A 19,982-nucleotide genomic window follows, 5' to 3' on the forward strand; every position below is an offset into this window, starting at 1 on the left:
ACATCGAGAGTTCCTCCTAGAGTCACTGCCCTGTGCAGGAGTATTAGTAAATAGGGTCCTTTTGTGCCTAGTAGAATAGAATCCCAGAAACCATTTTTTATTAATATGTTTTCTAAATGAAACTGCGCCTAAGGTTCATAGCTTGGACAAATTTAAAAATGTCTTGCCTTTATTCCAGAAAAATATATAGTAGTCTTTAAGCAGGCCTTTGGTTTAAATTTTTAATTTTAGGGACTCAAAACTATAAGAAACTTTCTTAATGCATGCTTGTAAATTCTGTTATTTTGAAGTTTGATGAGGGAGTACTTCATTTTTCTTTAACCACTTTTTCTTTAGAATTATATTTGTTATTATGTCAGAATTAAAGATGATTTATCATGAGTGCTACAGAATTTGGGATATTTTAACAGGGTAAAGGTGAGATCTTTTAAAATTTTTTTCAAGAATTCTCAAGAGAGCCCTGATGAGTGTGGCTCAGTTGACTGGGTGCTGTCGTGCTGTCTCATGAGGTGAAGGGTCACAGGTTCGATTTCTGGTCAGGGCACATGCCTGGGTTTCAGGTTCATTCTCCAGTTAGGGTGCATGCAAGCGGCAACCATTGATCAATGTTTCTCTCTCACACTGATGTTTCTCTCCCTCTTTTTATCCCTCCCTTCCACTTTCTCTAAAAATAAATAAATAATATCTTTAAAATAAAAAAGAATTTCAAGAGAATTCCGAAGTGGGACTTAAGAAATCTTAAACTTGCCCTGGCTGGTGTGGCTCCATGGATTGAGCGCTGGCCTGTGAACCAAAGGATCGCCGGTTTGATTACCTAGGCACATGCCTGGGTTGCAGGCTGGGTCCCCAGTTAGGGGTGTGCGAGAGGCAGCCACACATTGATGCTTTTCTCCCTCCCTTTCTCTAAAAATAAATAAATAAATAATAATAAATAAATAAAATCTTTAAAAAAGAGAGAGAGAAATCTTAAACATATGGCCTAGATATAATTCAGTAACTGAAATTAAATGTAGTTATTAAAAGTTATTTTATTTAATGTGAAGATTGTAGGCAAACCAAATACCAATATTTAAATCATGATAGAATTTATTTATAGAGTGTTTTAATAAACATTTTCTTTCTTTTTTTAATTTTAATTGTTGTTCAAGTACAGTTTTCTGCCCTTTCCTCCACCCCCCCAGCCCTCCCCACTTCCCTCCTGTTTCTACCCCCCTCTATTTATAAACATTTTCTTTTAAAGATTTTATTTATTTTATTTTTTAGAAAGGGGAAGGGAGAGAGAAAGAGAGGGAGAGAAACATCACTGTGTGGTTGCCTCTCTTGTGCCCCTCACTGGGGACCTGGCCCGCAACCCAGGCATGTGCATTGACTGGGAATTGAACTAGCAACCCTCTGATTCGCAGACTGGCAGTCAACCTCTGAGCCACACTAGCCAGGGCATGATAGAATTTAATTTTTACAATTCTTCTATGTAACTATTTTTAGAATTATTTGTTTGTAAAAGAGATTTATTTTCTCTAAAGTTATATTAATATTTGTATTTTCTATTGTATTTCCCCATTTATTTTGAAAGGTCTTAACTTTTTATATTTAACAGTTCATTAATGTAGCATTTTATTCTTTTTTGAATTGTTTTTATTGTGGTAAAATGTATGTAACACAGAATTTGCCATTTTGCTGTACAATTCAGTGGTATTAATTACATTCATGTGTTTTATAACCATCACCACCATCCACGTCCAAAGCTTTTCTATCACCCCAAAGAGAAACTCTACCCCTTAAGTAGTAAGTCTCATTTTCCCCTTCTCCCTCTACCTGGTATCCTCTCTTCTATTCTGTCTTTACCAATTTGCCCTTTCTAGATATTTCCTATAAATAGAATCATACAATATCTGCTGTTTCATAATTGGCTTCTTTCTTAAAAAAAAAGGGGGGGGTTTGTTTGTTTGTTTGCTTGTTTGTTTGTTTGTTTGTTTATGGAGGGAGAAAAAGAGGGGACCGAATCCATAACCCAGGCATGTGCCCTGACCAGGAATCAAACTTTTGCTTTACTAGATGACACCCAACTTACTGAGCCACACCCACCAGTGAGGACTATAACTGGCTTCTTTCACTTAGCATAAGATTTTCAAGGTTCATCCTCTTGTAGCCTATATCAGAACAACATTTTATTCTTGCAATAATAAATATACATTTATGCTTCAACTAACTGGATACAATTTCAACAGAATGACTTTTTAAAAAGATTTTATTTTATTTATTTATTTATTTATTTTTTATTTTAAAGATTTTATTTATTTATTTTCAAAGAGGGAAGGGAGGGAGAAAGAGAGAGAGAGAAACATCAATGTGCGGTTGCTGGGGGCCATGGCCTGCAACTCAGGCATGTGCCCCGACTGGGAATCGAACCCGCAATGCTTTGGTTCGCAGCCCGAGCTCAATCCCTGAGCCATGCCAGCCGGGGCTAAAAAAGATTTTATTTTTCTTTATTATTAGAGAGAGGAGAAGGGAGGGAAAAAGAGAGGGAAAGAAATATCATTGTGTGGCCGCCTCTCATGCGCCCCCCACTGGGAACCCAGCCCTCAACCTAGGCATATGCCCTGACTGGGAATCGTACTGGTGACCCTCTGGCTTGCAGGCTGGTACTCAATCCACTGTGCATACCAGCCAGGGCCAGAATGATTTTTTTTAACTGAAGTTTTATTTCTGCAATGTTTACTTACATTAGAAACCAAGTATTTTGATACTAACAATTAAATCCAAATGTCCTGCCCTTGTTCTTTATTATAGTGATAAGTTATGACCATAGACTCTTAATCTGACACCAGAAATGGTGCTGAGGTAGACCTGCTGCTGCTGTGACTCTAAAAGGCTGAGGCTTCCAGATGCTGTGGTTGAAGCCTGGTCCTGGGGGCTGCCAGGTCTGCGCAACACACATCCTGTCAGGCAGGCAGCTGGGTACCTCAGGGCCTGGTGGGTTTAATAGGGCTCCTCTCCTGGGCTGTTCTTCCTGTGGCTTGGCTAAAAGTCCAAGAGGAACATAGGAAAAGACATAACTGGACAGTTTTCCAAAAGAAATAAAATAACTAGTGCACATAAGGGAAAGCATTCAAATGAGTCAAGGAAATGCAAATTCAAACAAGATGTTACCCATTCATTTTCTAAACCATCAAAGCAACAAAATATTTGAAAATTAGAATACCCAGTGCTGGCTATAATGCAGTGAGATCAGATCATTTTTGTAGCTGTGTAAATTAGGATATTCATTCATCCATTTGAACAGATAGTCAGAATTGTGACAGATGCTACTAGAGTTGCTGAGGAAATGTTCATGACTATATGCATAAAATTATTTATTAAAGCATCATTAATAAAAATAGCAGCAATTGGAAACTATCTAAATGCCCAGCAATTTGGGTTTTATGAAATACCTGATAAGACTAAAGCAACATGGACAAAAGCAAAGGCAAAAAAATCTATATGCTTAATTTAGTTTACAAAAATGTTTATATGAAAATTTGGCAAATATGATTTTTGGTGGCCTTTTTCTCCCTCTCCCAAATTTTCTATGGTACTGATATTTGCTAAAATAATGAAGTTGTTTTTGATGACACCTGAATGGTAGTCTGTTTACACTGCCTCTGACTCTCAGGACATGCACTAACTGTTTTGTCATTGTGCATTCCTCAGTCATGTTTTCAATGTCCAGAGTCTGGTCTCAAATTGCCTGTGGTGATATGGTCATTCTGGGTCTTGCAGAGGCACTGAGGATATCACCTCTCCTCATGGTATCCCTCTTGACCTTCTGGACCGAGTGATGATCATCCGGACCATGTTGTATACTCCACAGGAAATGAAACAGGTGAGCCTATCTTCTCCCTTCCTCTCTCTGTTCCCCCCTGAGTTGCTGCCAGTGTTCTCTGATGCCATGTAGGAAGTACTGACTCCCACCACTGTCCCATCACTATGCTGCATCCTTGGACAAGTCACAATACTCTGAGCCTCAGTCTCCCCATCTGAAGGAGGGATGGGCCAGCTAGACACTGCCTAAAGTGTCATAAAACTTCAGTTGCCTACATCCCTCCTGATAAACTTTAGGAAAGAAATGGTGAAAAATACTGACTTGATGACAGCCATTAGGGGGATCACTGGAAAAGGAACCTCTAGGTAAAGGGCTTGAAATATGATTTAGCAATAGCCTCTTGGTGCCTAGGCCAGACCCTGTTCGAGGTTCCTTTTGCTCAGTGGGCAAAGCCAGGTACTCTGTCCCACCAGAACCCACAGCAGGCCAGCTTTAGCAGGATACAGAAGCTAGAGGGGGTGAGCACTCAAGTCCTAGCAGAGCTGTATACAGCATGACCAATGGGTTTCTCAGGGACTTTGGAGGCTGTGCCTGGGGCTGCTGCCTTGGTTGTAGAGATAATAGTAAACAGGGTCACACATCTTAGGCACCTGGAACGGAGGTCATAAAACTAACCTTATAATGAGAGACTTGATGGAAATGTACATGGAAGCATCTAGCTCAGTCACTGCACAGAGTGCATGCCAGAATTCCATGTGAGCTGAATTTGGGGGTGGAGGTGACAGGGGTGTATGAGATTGGGCCTTATCCCAAGGGGTGCAGTCCCAGTTCTTGCATGCATTGCCTTTTGCTTGATCTGGAGCTGGAACACCAGTTGTGTGCTAAATAATGCCTAGGTACTGCACACTTAGAATTTCTAGTACCCCAGTTGGTACTAGGGTACTTTAGTAGTCATCACAGTCATAACCTCTTTGCTTTTTGATGGCTGAGTTGTGGAGTGACAAGTCCAGGATGCAAAGCCAGACAGTTCCCTGCAGAGCCCAGGCCATCTGCTCAGCAGTAGATTGTGCTCTAGGTTGCTGATCCACTGGAGCAGTACAGGCTGTGTTCTTTTCCCTACTCTGTCCACCTATGCTTCAGATGGTCTCACCTCCAGGCTATAGGTCTCTCAATTTGAGGTCCGCATATGGCCAAGGCTGGAGATGTGGAGTGGACCAGGGCTTCACTGACATCTTAATAGGCTCTAGCTGGACCCTCTCCCCTCACCAGAGCACAGGCACTGTTTGTTGGATATTGTGCTAAAGTTATGGACATGCGTAACCAGCATGATTCCATTTGATTTCCAGTAACCATGAGACAGGGAGAACTGTTATTGTTGTGATTCCTAAATATGAGGACACGAAGACTTAGGCTAAATGCCCAAGTTCATAAAGCTGGTCAGTGGCAAGTATGTAATAGGACTAACAGGAATCCAGGCTGTCTGATCCTGAAGCCCATGTTCCTAAGTGCTATGCTACCAGACTCCCACCTGGTAGAAATGACAAGTGGGGGTGAAGTTGCTCTGGCAATTTGTTGGCAAGGCCTTTCCTTTTGGAGCTCTGAAGGCCTCTCCTGGGCATTTCTTGGTTGTCCCCTTGCTCATGTGTAGCTATCTGCCTGGCCCTGACAACATTTCTTGTTGACCAGTACCCAGGAGTACTGGGGTGAGCATGGAGCTGGAGGTCTCCCTTCATAACCAGCATTGATAGAATATTGAAAAAATTGTAGATCATGGCAGCAACTGTGCATTATTAGGAGATAATGTCCATGTCTGGGGGCCTTATCACCAGCTAATGGTCTGTTGCTCTTGGATGAATGCTAGGTTGAAGTCAAAGCATTCATTGAACAGAGGTGGAAGCAAAAGCAAAGGATGCTTTGTTTTCCCATCCTTACCTTTGGGACTAGAGCCTGCTGGGAAAGGCCGCCCTACACACTCAGATCACTTCTTGGCTAAGTGACTCGAGCAGTTTCATGCATCTCTATGAGCCTTACTGATTCACTGCAAGATCTCTTCCCTTCTCTCAAGGTTGTCATGAGGACTAAGTGAGATAGTGACAATAAATGGCCAGCTGTCCCTTTCTGTTGCAGTTATTACTGATATTAACAGCTTCCAGGTGCTTCATAGATATCCGCTGGAATCCTCATGACAGCTTTCAATAATGAGGGTTTGTGACTCAGGAAAAACAAGGGCCCCATGGTCACAGAGAATACGCTGCAGAGCTAAGACCGTACTCAGAGCCAGTTCACATGTTTACTCCATTTGACCCTGGAACATGTGGTATGTTCTCTGCTGGAATGTTCTCCAGTTGTGCCTTCCTGAGCAGTGACCACAGGCCAGCTCCCGGACTGGTTCCATATGCTTAGCTAGGCCTCCTCTTGGGTTAGCAGAGGACAGATTGCCATTATGCACACTGCTTTGTTCTGATGGGTTCAAGGGATAACCTTAGCACTTTTACTGGAGCCTGGAGTAGGTCTTTAAAAAACAGAGTAAATGTAACGTGTATTCTGCTATCAATGCCGACACCCTCATAAACTATCCCTGCAGGTTATTAAATGATTAAAGATCTAATTTATGAACTGTCCATTTCCAAACAGTCTGAAACAGGAGCTCTTGGGATTGCTCTGACCTGCTTTAGAGAGAGTGAGAGCAGTGTCCCTGATATTTCTTAAGCCCAACTTCCAATTCAGTGCAGCTCGCTAAAGATGAAATGCTCAGGGCTGAAACTTTCCGCTTAACCAAGCTCGAGGATTAAATATTTGCATCTCCATAAAGTTTTTGAAGGTCCTAGGGGACATTTTTCTTGACAGGACCAGGAAGTTTCCTTTGTCCCCAGCTAGCAGTGAGAAACCCTTTTTATACTGAGCAAAAACCTTTCTAACTCTGACTGTTATGGTCTGTGGGGAGTCCTGTGGAGGGAACTGGGAGCAGGGATCTCCCTTCCTGTTCCATTTCTGCCTTCCTCATGTCCACTCAGGACCTTCTGTGCTCAGCTACATTTATGGTGGTTTGGGACCCCAGATGGTGGAACCCGTCATGCACAAGCTAAGATACTTTTGTACAGAGGTCATACCTTAGCAGCACTGGCTAAACAGATGATGTTTTATGTGGCTGGTGCAGTGTGAAATATTTCAACAAATTGACAACATTTAGAAATCAGGACATTTCATACAAAATCTGAGTTCCAAGTTTTTTGACAGAATAAAAGACTTTCTTGCTAGCATCTGGCCTTCCAGCCCTGGCCCTGATCCCGAGCCTGTCTTTCTTACTGTGTAAGACCTTTCCCATTCATAGCAGGCTGGCCCCTTATAAAAAACTCACTAGACAGTAAATCCCTCCCTCGTACAGCTCCTGCTCTCAGAGTCTCTTCCCGAGAGCTGAAAGGCCAGCTTTAAAGTGCGTTATGTCCTAAACCTCTGGTCTCCTCTTGTAAGGCTTTAGCTGGGGGGCTTAGTCTTTCCCAATTCCTAAGCCTCTTCCTAAGCCTCTACCTAAGAGGCCCACTTCCTAAGCCTCTTCCTAAGCCTCTACCTGGGTGTTTTTATGACTTTAATTTAAACAAGGGCTTCTTGATATCTTGTTTATGAAGCTGCCAAAGTGAAAAATTCCTATATTATTTGAGGTTCAAAGTCTTCACGTTATCTCAGTTTCCCAATACACAACATCATTATCCCAGCTACCCCTTATCACTCATTGCTGGTGTGCCTGCAGGATCCTGGTGCCACTTGTGTTACTGCGCCCACACTACCAGCTCGTTTTCCATCCAACTTTACCGGGATCTGCAAACTGCAACAAACATTGACCTCTTCTTGATAGATTAGATATTTTCGGGTGATGTTATGAGGGCTGGTAAATCTGTAAAAGTAACTTAAAAATTTTACTTAACTATTTTATTTTTAAGCAAATAAAGAATCTCTGTTTTTGTCTGAGTCTTATAGGTGGTGGTGTCTATACTGGAGAAGAAAGTTAGAGGCTGTGTGGGAGCCTGGGCAGATTTTGGAGAAGCCTCACTTTTCTTGCTCTTGAAATTGAGTGGCCTGGGCTGGGAGGCAGGAGCTGAGCCATCCTGGCAGCACACACCTCTAGGGTACCAGCTGCTTTCTAGTCAGTATGAATGTAATACTCTGGCTTTAAATCCATTCACAGTGTGGCTGGCACCGAACAGGTATGTTTGTGCAGTCCTGGGTAGGGGTCAGCTCTTTGCCTCACCAGCCTGGGATTGGGCCTCTGCTGCTGTAATGGTGGGGACTAGAAACACTGAACAAGATTGTTTTTAAAGCACTTTATAAATGAGACATTTGAGATTGGTCACTGTTGATCATGGTTTTTCTCCTCGAAAAGATTATTAAAATCCGTGCCCAGACAGAAGGAATCAACATCAGTGAGGAGGCACTGAACCACCTGGGAGAGATTGGTACCAAGACCACTTTGAGGTGAGCCAGTTGTCCTCTGGACCTGTGTCTGCCTGCAGCTGCTCCAGACCCCATGGTGCCTTTGTAGCAAAGCCTGTGGGGACGTAAAGGTCTGTTAGAACGTAAAGATGGGCCCCCTTCTCAGGGCATGGGACCATGTCTGCTATTAGTGGTATGGGTCTTATCCAAGGACACTGATTTAGAGTGCAGAATATTTAGATTGATGGTGTTTTAAAAGCTAGATTAATAGGTTAAATTCCCTTGTCCTGTAGTAGATGCACTCCTGTGATGGAGAGTTGCCTCTGACCCCGGGCTGGTCCCCTTGGTAGAAGAAACGGACAGAACCAGAGACCAGGGTCCAGGGCAGGGAGTTCATTAGGTAGGCCCTGCCTTGCCACCTCGCCCTCTCACCCATGCTGTCTCTGTTCTTCCAGTGTGTCTTAGATAGGAATGGTAGGTGTAGGCGAATGTGAGGAAGGATTGCAGACATAGACTGCTTTCCTGATAGTGGCTTGAAGCCATTGCCTATGCGGGATGTCTCTCCTCAGTGTTCTGGCTTCTTGTGAAATCATTACTTAATTCTTGCCACTAATTCCCTCACTCCTGAAGTTGAAGCAGAATTGTAAGCTGTTTTGTTTAGGTAGAGTGGTGCTTTTAAAAACTTCTGGATTCTCATGCCTTTCGTTGGGGCATGTGCTTTCAGGCTATATGTTTATTTCCCTACCATGTTCAATGTCCTTGGCATTGCCTGTGACAAAATTTGCAGTCCCTTTCAGGCAGCAGTGGATTTACCTCCTGTCAGAGAATTCTTAGACTGTGACAAAAATTTAGGGAGTAGGACTTGGCTATGTTCAGGACTTCTGACCTCTCCAGTGGGGTCATGACTGCAACTCTCTGAGAAACAACAATTCTCATATCTTCTTGTTTGCTGTGTCCACCACATCTAGCACAAGCCCAGCATTGGGCTCAATCCCTGGTGTCAGTGCTCCTGCTAGTCTGGGATGGGGCTTCTGTCTGTGGCCACTGTTTCATTCCTGCCCTGGCCCCTGTTCCTTTTAGGTACTCAGTGCAACTGCTGACCCCGGCCAACTTGCTTGCTAAGATCAACGGGAAGGACAGCATCGAGAAAGAGCATGTTGAAGAGATCAGTGAGCTCTTCTATGATGCCAAGTCATCAGCCAAAATCCTGGCTGACCAGCAGGATAAGTACATGAAGTGAGTCTTTCTGCAAAGAGGGACTCCCTGGCATGTCTGGGCCCAGATACAGCCTGCAGATACAAGGTTTACCTTTGCCTTTGGATTCTGTTCCAACTTGGACATGGTTAGCAGCAAGTTCAGTGTGCTAAGTGTTTCTTTTTAAATTGTCATAATTTCTTTTGTGGTTCCTTTGAAGGAACCCTGCCTCACCTGGCATATTTTCTAATAAACCTTTATAGGATTATTTTGATGGTATCTCTTTTTCTCCTTTTAATTAAAACAAATAAATTTTGTATTTTAGAACAGTTTTAGATGTTGTGAAGATTGTACAGGGCATTCCCACATACCTCACACCCAGCTTCCCTATTGTTAGTATCTTATAGTAGTATGTAGTACATTTGCCACAGTTGATGAACCAACACTGATACATTATTACACTTTATTCATATTTTCTGTCCCAGGATCCCACATTACATTTAGTTGTCATTTCTCCTTCAACTCCTTGTGGCTATTGTTTTTGATGACCTTCAAAGTTCTGAGGAACACTGGTCAGGTGTTCTGTCTAATATCCCTCAGTGGAGTATATTAGCTGTTTTTCTCATGATTAAACCAGGATTGTGGGTTATTGGGAGTAAGACCATATGGGTAAGGTACAATTTTTATCACATGTCAACATGACTCATCACTATTAATGTTGACCTTGATCCCCTGACTGAGGTGATTGTCAGGTTTCTTCACTATAGTTACTCTTTTCCCCCCTTCCCATACTGTCCTCTTTGCAAGAAGTCACTGAGCATAGCCCACACTTAAGAGCTGGCGAGTTTTTCTCTACCTCCTTAAATGCTGAGCATCTACATTAATTATTTGGAATTCGTCTACACAGGAGATTGTCTTTTCTTGCCATTTGTTTATTCAATCATTTATCTCTGTATGGACTCAAGGATATTTATAATATACTTTGGGTTATAATCCAATGACACATTATTTATTTTGCAGCTCAAATTTGTCCAGTTTTGACCATTGAGAGTTCTTTTCGTTGGCTTCTGTATCCCTCAACATGTCCCTATCACTGGTACTACATTTCTTTGTGAGTTCAGTGAAGTGGGGCTTTCAGCCATTTGAGAGGAAAGAGAAATGGCAGTGCCTGACAGATGCCATACTGAAACATTCTCGTCTGGTAGGATGAGCACCATGTTCTTTCTACCAGGCTGGTTCCTGTCTGCTAGCTCTGTGCTGCCTGAGGCAGGGCTTAGCCACAGAAGCAGTGCCATGGTACAAGCTAGTTGTTTTGGTTCTCTGCCCTCATGGGCAGGATCTCCATACTCTTATATGTACAAAAAAGGGGACTAACCAAGACAGCCATTTTGATCTAGTCATTGTTCTAATTCAAGTTAACCATGAAGTCCTTTGGGGGGCAAGTACAACTGTTCTCCCATTAGTGATGATCATCTGAGCGTGTCCAGGAGACTGCAGGACAGGAGGGCTGAGATAATGCTGTGGGAGTCCATCCAGACTTCTCAGAGTCCTCAGGCCCTGAGGAGGGCCCAGCTAGTCCCTGCCTCTAGAATGGACCTTCCGGCCTGGCACCTAAAGGAAATCCCAGTGTGGGGTGGGATACTTCCTAAAGTCAGGGCTGAGCTCTGGCTTGTCCTGGCTACTCATATTCTGTGTCTCTGGCCTCCCAACATAAGCAACATTAGAAAAACAGAATAGTGATACCTCTGATACCAATGTAGCAAGAGCTGATTGTGGGCAAGAGCCTGTGTTAATGCTTCATATTTTTTTTTCACATTGTCACAGCACCCCTATGATATTGGTGCCAGTTAGGTCACTTGTGCAGCTGGTAAGAGATGGAACAAGGAAGATTTGGAATCAGAGTGGTTGGAATCTATGCATATAACATTTCCCTCAGTGTGCTGAGTTGTTGCATGGGGGGAATCTTCAAGATCTGACTTCCATCCCAGGCAGGTGATGCAAACGGGCAAGTATTAGGAAAGTGATTTCATTAAGGTGATATCCCAGAGGAGAAGAACCAGACTCTGCCCACCTTAACCTCTTCTTCCAGCCCCCAAACCTTTCACAGTGTTTGAAGAGCAGTAGAGAAGCAGTGGTGATGGCAAACCTCTGAGTGCAGGTTGGGACAGAGTCCCTCCCACCTGCTCAGAGAACCCTGATGTCCAGAGGAGTCCTGGTGAGGAAGGGAGTGAGTGTAGTCACAGCCCCCTAGTCCTGTTCCTCAGGAATTCTGCTCCTTGGTGTTCAGGGATATGGCTCACCTAACTGGAAGAGATGGTTCTGGGTAAGTGGGAAGGTAAGGTTATTTTAATTTTCCTGTTTTTTTTTTCCAGCAAGGCCTGTGGTTATTACATTAATCTTCTGGGTGAAGTTTTTATGACTGGTCCCCTCACTGACTATCAGAAGTTTTTCCATCCATTACCAAAAGGGAAACAGACCCTGTAGGGAGGAAAATATTTGTCATATCTTATCTGGCTGACACACAATCTACCAACAATTATAGCAGGCCCATTTTTTGTACTATTTCAGCTCTGGTGTGAAAAATTGTAATATGAAAGTGAGGCAGGGTGGAAGTTGGTCATGGGAAATGGCTGATATTCCAAGCTCTGGGCACATGTTCTCCACTGCCTACCCACAAACTGATTAAATGGGCTGGAGAAGAGAGTATTTGCATGTAAATCCCAGCTCCCTGTTCCTGTGCTAATGGCCTCACTATGAGAACAGGAAGGGTTCTTGGAAGATTTCCCTGGCCCTTGCTGAAAATCCACCCTATCCCTCCCTTTATTTTCTCAGTCCAAATACCTTCTCATTGCCACCTCTCCTTTGTTATACCCCCAGATGGCTTCATAGGATATTTTGTTTTTTAGGACTAAACAGAAGATGGTATCATACCAGAATTCTAGTGACTTGATTAGTAACCCTTTCTCAACCATTTTTCTAATAAAACGGAGCTGCACACTGGTGGGAGTCACACTTTCTGTTGGCCTCCATGTCTCAGACCCCAGGGCCAAAAGGCTTTTTACTGCCAGGAAAGCAGACGATCATCATCTGGCATTCCTCATTCTCTCCCAGGGCCAGCCTGGAGGGACCTGAACAGTCCCTGATCTTGTGGGGATCCTAGGCAGAAGGTACAGGTGGGAAAGGAGAGCAGCCAGGTTCCAGGGACATGGAAGTTAGGAATGTGGTTTTGACTGGTCCTTAGTCCTGAGCCTTCCTTTCCTCATCCATAAGATGAAGGCAGTTCTATCCCATAGATCCATGAAGGACATGGTGAGGTGACATGTGGCTGTATTGGGTACTCAAGATACTGAAATTCAATGAATAATTCCCAATCCCTGCCCCTTTGGGGAGAAGAGGTTACTATTTGTCCAACAGGAGACAGGCTGGCTGGCTCCATCCTTCCCCATTCCAGACAGTTGGCCCTTGCAAAGGTTTAGAAAAGGCCTAGAGAGATCCGTGTTAGCTGGACCATTCCCTGTTAGGCCAAGGGATGGGCAGGCTCCTGGGAGCAAAGAGAAAAGAAGCTTGCGAAGGCATGGGCTGATGCTTCTTCCCAACCAAGCTTTTGATCTCTGGAAAAGGGCTGCTGAGAGGCAAAAGTGTCCACATCAGTCCACCTACTCATCATCCTTCCATTCCCCACCCCTCTCCGCTCCTACAGTATGGGGCCACCCCCCCTCCCATTTATTCCTAGGACAGCAGGCCCCCTGGGGATAAGGGGTGGCCTGGTCAGGGTGACTGAGCCCCTGGGGGTGAGGGGTCAGGGGAGACTCACAGGACCGGAGAGTGGGGGAAGAATGGTTTAACCACAGATGCTGACCGTAAGCTGGCTGTCAGCAAACTGACCTTGTTGCCCCTCCCCGTCATTCGGCAGGCAAGTGCTGTGATTAATGGCCCGGCCTCTCCGCCAGTTCCACCATCAGCACGCGTCTGGGCAGCGATGAATGTGGCTTGTCAGGCTGGCCCTGCCCACAGTGACCCTCGGCCCCTGTCGGACGCGATCAATGGGCAGCACACAGCAGGCAACGGCTGGGCCGGCGCGATAAGATGAGCCGATGTACGCCTGCTGATTGCCCGCTCTGTCACCCGCCATCACCGACAGGCCGCCAGAGCGCAGATCGGCGCCGTCTGCTCAGGCAGACGTGATTAATGGGGGCTCAGGGAAACAGTGGGAGGGCTTGGGCGCGCAGACCCCACACCAGAGGGGCGTGGGGGGTCGGGCACGGTTAGGTGTATACTGGCCTGCGGGCGCGGACGTACGTCTGCTGGGCACAAGGAACACAGGGTCTGTGCAGGTCAGGGGCACACGCTTACGGTGCTTGTGCACGGGCCCTGGCAGTATCCAGGACTTAGGCGCAGGGTCTGGGTCATGGGATTGAACAGCACTTACAGAAATGTCACTAAGATGTGTCGGGAGTTAGTGCGCAGTCACCAAGGGCCTGACTTAGGCTGGCTGTGAACAGTGAGCCGCTAGGGTGGGGTGGGGGTGGGGGGGCAGCTAATGTGAATCTCCCTACTCTGACCCCAGAAGCCCTGGCTTCTGCTCGCCAGTTGCAGGCTCCCTCACCATAGTCCCAGCCATCTTTGCAGAACCTCGATCTGACTCAGTCAGGCCCCTACCAAAAACCCTTTCCTAGGATCCTATGGCCCAATGGACAGATCGCAAGGCCCTAAGGGGAGAGTTTCACAGTCCCAGTCACTCGGCACTCACGCTTCCTCGCCTACCTGGCTCGCGCCACTGCAGGCACTGCGAAGAAGAGATTGTGGGATCCGATGGCGTAAAGCACACAAACGCCCACCGAAGTGCCCCCCGCTCCCAGACCTCTCCTTGGGAAAAGAGCCAGCCTCCAGCTCCACCACTGAAGACCTGCGCCAGGTGATAAAGGAGGGGCCCAAGAGAACTTCCCAGAGGAGGTGAGAGGAGCCCAGAGATGTTCGGCTGTTGCAGGACCGGTTGATGGGTCACGGTGTAGACAAAGGGAGGGGTGAGGAGCAAGGCTGGGGCCTAAGCACTGGGCCACTAGTATCAAATACTGCAGGAGCTGGGCCACTCCCGGGCCACTCCCTCTACTATTCCAATCTGGGAGGTCTCTGGCAGCCTCTCCCCTTACAGATACCCCATCACCACCACCGCTAGCCAGCGGCTGGGGTGATTGCTAGGCCACCAGGTGCCCTTGGGCCCCCGCAACCACACCTCCCTGCCCTGGGGGCATGGCCAAACCTGGAGTGCAATCCTTGACCTTGCCACAGCCTTGGATCAATGCTGAGACCACCTAGGGTAGGGAGGGAGCCTACATGCCCCAAGTGACTGTAGGAAAACAGCAGTCAGGGAACGCTTCCTGAGCTGGGGTTTTAATTTTAAACTGGAAAAAAAATTTTGTGAATAATTTACATCATGGTTCAAAATGTAAAAGTACAGTGAAGAATCGCCCTCTCCCTTACCTTCATCTTGTTCCCCTCTCCAGAAGCAAGCTGCATTATACTGCAGGTGTACTTCTCCAGGGATGTCCTGTGAATATGCAAGCCAATACATAAACATTCCCAAGACTTATGAAAATTTTCAAAAGTGAGAGAAGTTACAGGAATTGCACAGGAACAATCTGTATACATATCACCCAGAACTATCCATCCTTCCCTTCCATCAGTCTATTTTTATCCAACAATTTTTTTCATTTCAAAGGTGCAGACAATAATATACTACATCTCTAAATATTTTAGCATATATACAGTTATCTAGAGCTCACTATTTGTGGCATTTAAAAATATTGTTCAATTACAAGTATAATTTTATATTAGTTTCAGGTGTACATCAGAATGGTTAGACAATTACATAATTTACAGTGATCCCCTCCCAAATTCTAATACCCACCTGGCACCATACATAGTTATTACAATATTATTAACTATGTTACCTATAGTATATTGACTTTATATCCCCATGACTATTCTGTAATTAGTACTCAATCCCTTCACTTTTTTCACCCAAGACCTCAACCCTTCTCTCATCTAGCAATGCTCAGTTTGTTCTTTGTATCTGTGAAGTTTTCTGTTTTGTTTTGTTCTTGAATTCTACATATAAGTGAGATAATATGTTATTTGTCTTTGTCTGACTTATTTCACTTAGCATGATACTGTCTAGGTCCATCCATGTTGTCACAACTGTGAGATTTCACTTTTCTTATGGCTGAGTAATATTTTGTTGAATATATGTACCACTCCTTATCCAATTGTCTTTTGGTGGGCACTTAGGTTGCTTCCATATATTGACTATTGTATTGGGTTGGCCATTTAGCTTTTTCTGTAAAATAAAAGACACATTTTCTACTTTCACTAATAACTTTATTGATCTGGATATTTTGAGTATGTTGGCTATCCCTTGCATGGTATAATGTTGATTGTTCTCAATGTCTTCATTTGATCGCCATCAACTACAACTTATCTACCTGACCATAGAGCATTATCCAGTGAGAAATCTCCAACACGAAACTTGGCAAGCCACTCCTGACACGTTCAATCAGTCACAGAACCTTCTCTATACATTGTACAACTCTTTTGCATTTCAGTTGCATTTTAACCTTTCTTGAAATAATAAAAAATAATATGCCAAAAATGTTGCACATTTTCTTCCATCTTTGATATTAAAATGGCTGCACAAATATTCACTAATTTGGTAAGTTTTTAAAAAATACATGTTGGTATGATGACTGTCACCATACAATCTAACAAAATTGTTCTGAATGAATTTAAAGACAACTAAATGCTACTAGAGCCATTGTACAGATAAAAACAAAGTTTTTGGCCAACCCCCAAAATAATACTGCAATGATAATAGGGGTCCAAATATCTCAACCAATTAGTCTTTTGGATTTCTTCAGATATATACCCAGAAGTGGAACTGGTCAGTCATAAGGTAGTTCTACTTTTAATTAATGAGGAACCTCCATACTGTTTTTTACAAAAGCTGCACCAATTTGCAATTCCACCAGCAGTGCACAAGTGTTCCCTATTCTCCACATCCTTGCCAACACTTGTTTGTTGATTTATTTTTGATAGCCATTCTCTCATTATGGTTTTAATTTGCATTTCTCTGATAATTAGTGACCTTGAGCATCTTTTCATATTTCTATTGGCCATCTGTATGGCCTCTTTAGACAAGTGCCTATTCAGATCCTCTGTTCATTTTTAAAAAAGGATTGTTCATTTCTTTGGTGTTGTATTGTATGAGTTCTTTATAAATTTTGGATATTAACCCTTTATTAGATGTATCATTGGTGAATATGCTTTGCCTTCTGAGTAGGTTGTTTTCTTTTTGTTTTGTTTTGATGATGGTTTCCTTTGCCATACAAAACCTTTTTAGTTTTATGTAGTCTCATTTGTTTCTTTTTTCTTTTGTTTCCTTTTCCTTAGGAGCTATATCACAAAAAATATTACTAAGAGCAATGTTAGACAGTTTCCTGCCTATGTTTTCTTCTAGGAATTTTATGGTTTCAAGTCTTACATTTAAGTCTCTAATCCATTTTTAGTTTATTCTTGTATACAGTATAAGAAAGTGATCTAGTTTCATTTTTTTGCATGTATCTGTCCAATTTTCCCAGTGCCATTTACTGAAGAGACTATCTTTACTCAATTCTATATTCTTGCCTTCTTTGTCAAATATTAATTGACTTAAGACATGGGTTTATTCCTGGCCTCTCTATTCTGTTCCATTGATCTGTGTCTCTTTTTGCACTAGTACCATGTTTTCTTGATTACTATAGCCTCGTAGTATAGATTAATATAAGCTGGTATAATACCTCCAAATTTGTTCTTCTCCCCCCCCCCACCATTGCTTATGACTGTTTGGAGTCTTTTGTGGTTCTATATAAATTTTTGGATTATTTGTTCTCGTGCAAAATGTCATTGGGACTTCCAGCCAAGATGGAGGCATAGGTAGACACACTGTGCCTCCTCGCACAACCAAAATAAGGAGAACAATTTAGAAACAAAAACCAACCAGTACTGACAGAAAATTGAACTGTATGGAAGTCCGACAACCAAGGTGTTAAAGTAGACACCATTTATCCAGAATGGTAGGAGGTGCAGAGTTGGGCAGCCGGGCAGAGAGGGCATGTGGCAAAGTGGTGGCTGGAGGACCTGGGCACACAAAGTGGCAGTGGGCAGACCCAGCAAGGTGCCAGCAAGGTGGCAGATTGTGGTGGGACACAGTGCACAAGGTGGCTGGCGGACCAGGTGGTTCCACATTTGCGTGTAGATAAACTAGGCAAAACTGGGGAGCCAGACAGACCATGCAATCCAGGGTCTCAGCATGGGGAAATAAAGCCTCAAAACACTGATTGAAAACATCTGTGGGGGTCGAGGTGCCGGGAGAAACTCCCAGCCTCAGAAGAGTTCCTTGGAAAGACCCCATAGGGTCCTAGAATGTACACAAACCCATCCACCCGGGAGTCAGCACCAGAAGGACCCAATTTACTTGCGGGAAGCAAGGGAAGTGACTGAAATCTGGCAGGGAGCGGAGCAAGCACCATTGTTCCCTCTTGGACCACTCCCCCACATACAACACAGTGACATGGGTTGCCCCACCCTGATGAACACCTAAGGCTCCATCCCTCAATACATAACAGGTGTGTCAAAACAACAAAAAAAATGGCCCAAATGAAAGAATAGATCAAAGCTGCAGAAAAAATATAACTAAGCAACCAAGAGATCGCTTAGCCAACTATCAGATGCACAGTTCAAAACACTGGTGATCAGGATGCTTACAGAATTGGTTGAATTTGGTCGCAAATTAGATGAGAAAATGAAGGCTATGCTAAGTGAAATAAAGGAAAATGTACAGGGAACCAATAGTGATGGGAAGGAAACTGGGACTCAAATCAATGGAGTGGACCAGAAGAAAGAAACATTCAACCAGAGAAGGATGAAGAAACAAAAATTCAAAATAATGAGGAGAGGCACAGAAGCAGGGCACATCATAATTACATTACCCAAGATTAAAGAGGAGAGAATCTGAAAAGTAGTAGGACAAAAGGAGAGTTCCCTACATAGGAGTTCCCATAAGACTGTCAGCTGATTTCTCAAAAGAAATCTTATAGGCAAGAAGGGACTGGAAAGAAGTATTCAAAGAGATGAAAAGAAAGGACCTACATCCAAGATTACTCTACCCAGCAAAGCTATCATTCAGAACGGAAGGGCAGATAAAGTGCTTCTCAGATAAGGTCAGGTTAAAGGAGTTCATCATCACCAAGCCCTTATTTTATGAAATGTTAAAGGGACTTATCTAAGAAAAAGAAGATAAAAATCATGTACAGTAAAATGACAGCAAACTCACATTCATTAACAACCACACCAAAAAAAAAAAACAACTAAGCAAACAACTAGAACAGGAGCAAAACTACAGAAATGTAGATCACATGGAGGGTTAGCAACAGGGGAGTGGGAGGAGGAGAGAGGGGAAAAAGGTACAGAGAATAAGTAGCATAGATGGTAGGTAGTAAATAGACAGGGGGAGGGTAAGAATAGTATGGGAAATGTAGAAGCTAAAGAACTTATGACACCTGGACATGAACTAAAGGGGGGGAATGTGGGTGGGAGGGGGGGTTTGCTGGGTAGAGGGGAGTGAAGGGAGGAAAATGGGACAACTATAATAGCGTAATCAATAAAATATATTTTAAACAATTGCCATTGGTATTTTGATAAGAATTGTACTGAATCTATAGATTGTTTTGGGTAGTATGGAAATATTAACAATATTAATCTTCCTATCATGAGCATGATACATACATTTTTTTGTATCTTTAATTTCTTCAATGTTTTAACATGTTCTGTTTTAACAATGTTTTAACAATGTTTTAACATTTTCTGATAACAGGTCTTGTACCTCCTTGGTTAAATTTATTTCCAGGTAGTTTTTGATATAATTGCAAGTGGAATTATTTTCTTTATTTCTGTTTCTGATAGTTCATTTTTGATATATAAAAATACAAGCAATATCTGAATATTAATTTTGTATTCTGCTACTTTACTGGAGTCATTTGTCAGTTCTAGTAAATTTTTTATGGAATCTTTAGGGTTCTGTTTACTTAGTATCATGTCATCTGCAAATTATGAGTTTTACTTCTTCCTTTCCAATTTGGATGCCTTTTATTTATTTTTCCTGCCTGATTTCAGTGGCTAGAACTTCCAATACTATGCATAATAAAAGTAGTTAGGTGAACAACTCTGATTCCTGATCTTGAAGAAAATGGTTTTAACTTCTAGCCAAGAGGGAGGTTTAGATAGACTTGCTTTGCCTCCTTGCACAACCAGAAGAAGGGTAACAACCAATCTAAAAACAAAATACAACCAGAACTGCCAGAAAATCGAACTGTATGGAAGTCCAACAACCAAGAATTTAAAGAAACATTCATCCTGATGGATAGGAGAGGTGGAGAGGATGTGGTGTGGCACAGCAAGGCAGTAGCCAGGCAGTGGTGGTGAGGCAAGGGCAGGCAGCTGTGGGTTGTGTGTGCCCTCCTGTTGT

The 19,982-nt window shown here is 43.4% G+C and overlaps 2 protein-coding genes across 4 annotated transcripts in view; one reads left to right on the top strand and one right to left on the bottom strand.

Moving 5' to 3' along the window:
• RUVBL1 (RuvB like AAA ATPase 1) overlaps positions 1 to 9,692 on the top strand; it is a 54,578-nt gene extending 44,886 nt beyond the window's left edge. The window contains exons 9-11 of the mRNA XM_045850234.1: positions 3,760 to 3,862; positions 8,181 to 8,272; positions 9,311 to 9,692. Coding sequence (XP_045706190.1) covers positions 3,760 to 3,862; positions 8,181 to 8,272; positions 9,311 to 9,470 — 355 coding nt within the window. The 3' untranslated portion in view covers positions 9,471 to 9,692. The remainder of the gene's footprint in view (positions 1 to 3,759; positions 3,863 to 8,180; positions 8,273 to 9,310) is intronic.
• Positions 2,680 to 19,982, bottom strand: part of SEC61A1 (SEC61 translocon subunit alpha 1) — a 38,230-nt gene continuing 20,927 nt past the window's right edge. The window contains exons 12-13 of one of the 3 annotated variants that reach the window (XM_045850231.1): positions 14,906 to 14,972; positions 2,680 to 3,021 (exon numbers count right to left, since the gene is read on the bottom strand). In XM_045850231.1, coding sequence (XP_045706187.1) covers positions 2,980 to 3,021; positions 14,906 to 14,972 — 109 coding nt within the window. In that variant the 3' untranslated portion in view covers positions 2,680 to 2,979. Of the gene's footprint in view, positions 3,022 to 11,692; positions 11,729 to 11,866; positions 11,903 to 14,905; positions 14,973 to 19,982 lie in introns of those variants that run through there. The other 2 variants (XM_045850232.1, XM_045850233.1) reach the window with 2 other exon arrangements.

The sequence above is a fragment of the Phyllostomus hastatus genome, unplaced genomic scaffold, assembly GCF_019186645.2.
Source record: "Phyllostomus hastatus isolate PE091 unplaced genomic scaffold, TTU_PhHast_1.1 phas_contig_80, whole genome shotgun sequence".
Lineage (NCBI taxonomy): Eukaryota > Metazoa > Chordata > Mammalia > Chiroptera > Phyllostomidae > Phyllostomus > Phyllostomus hastatus.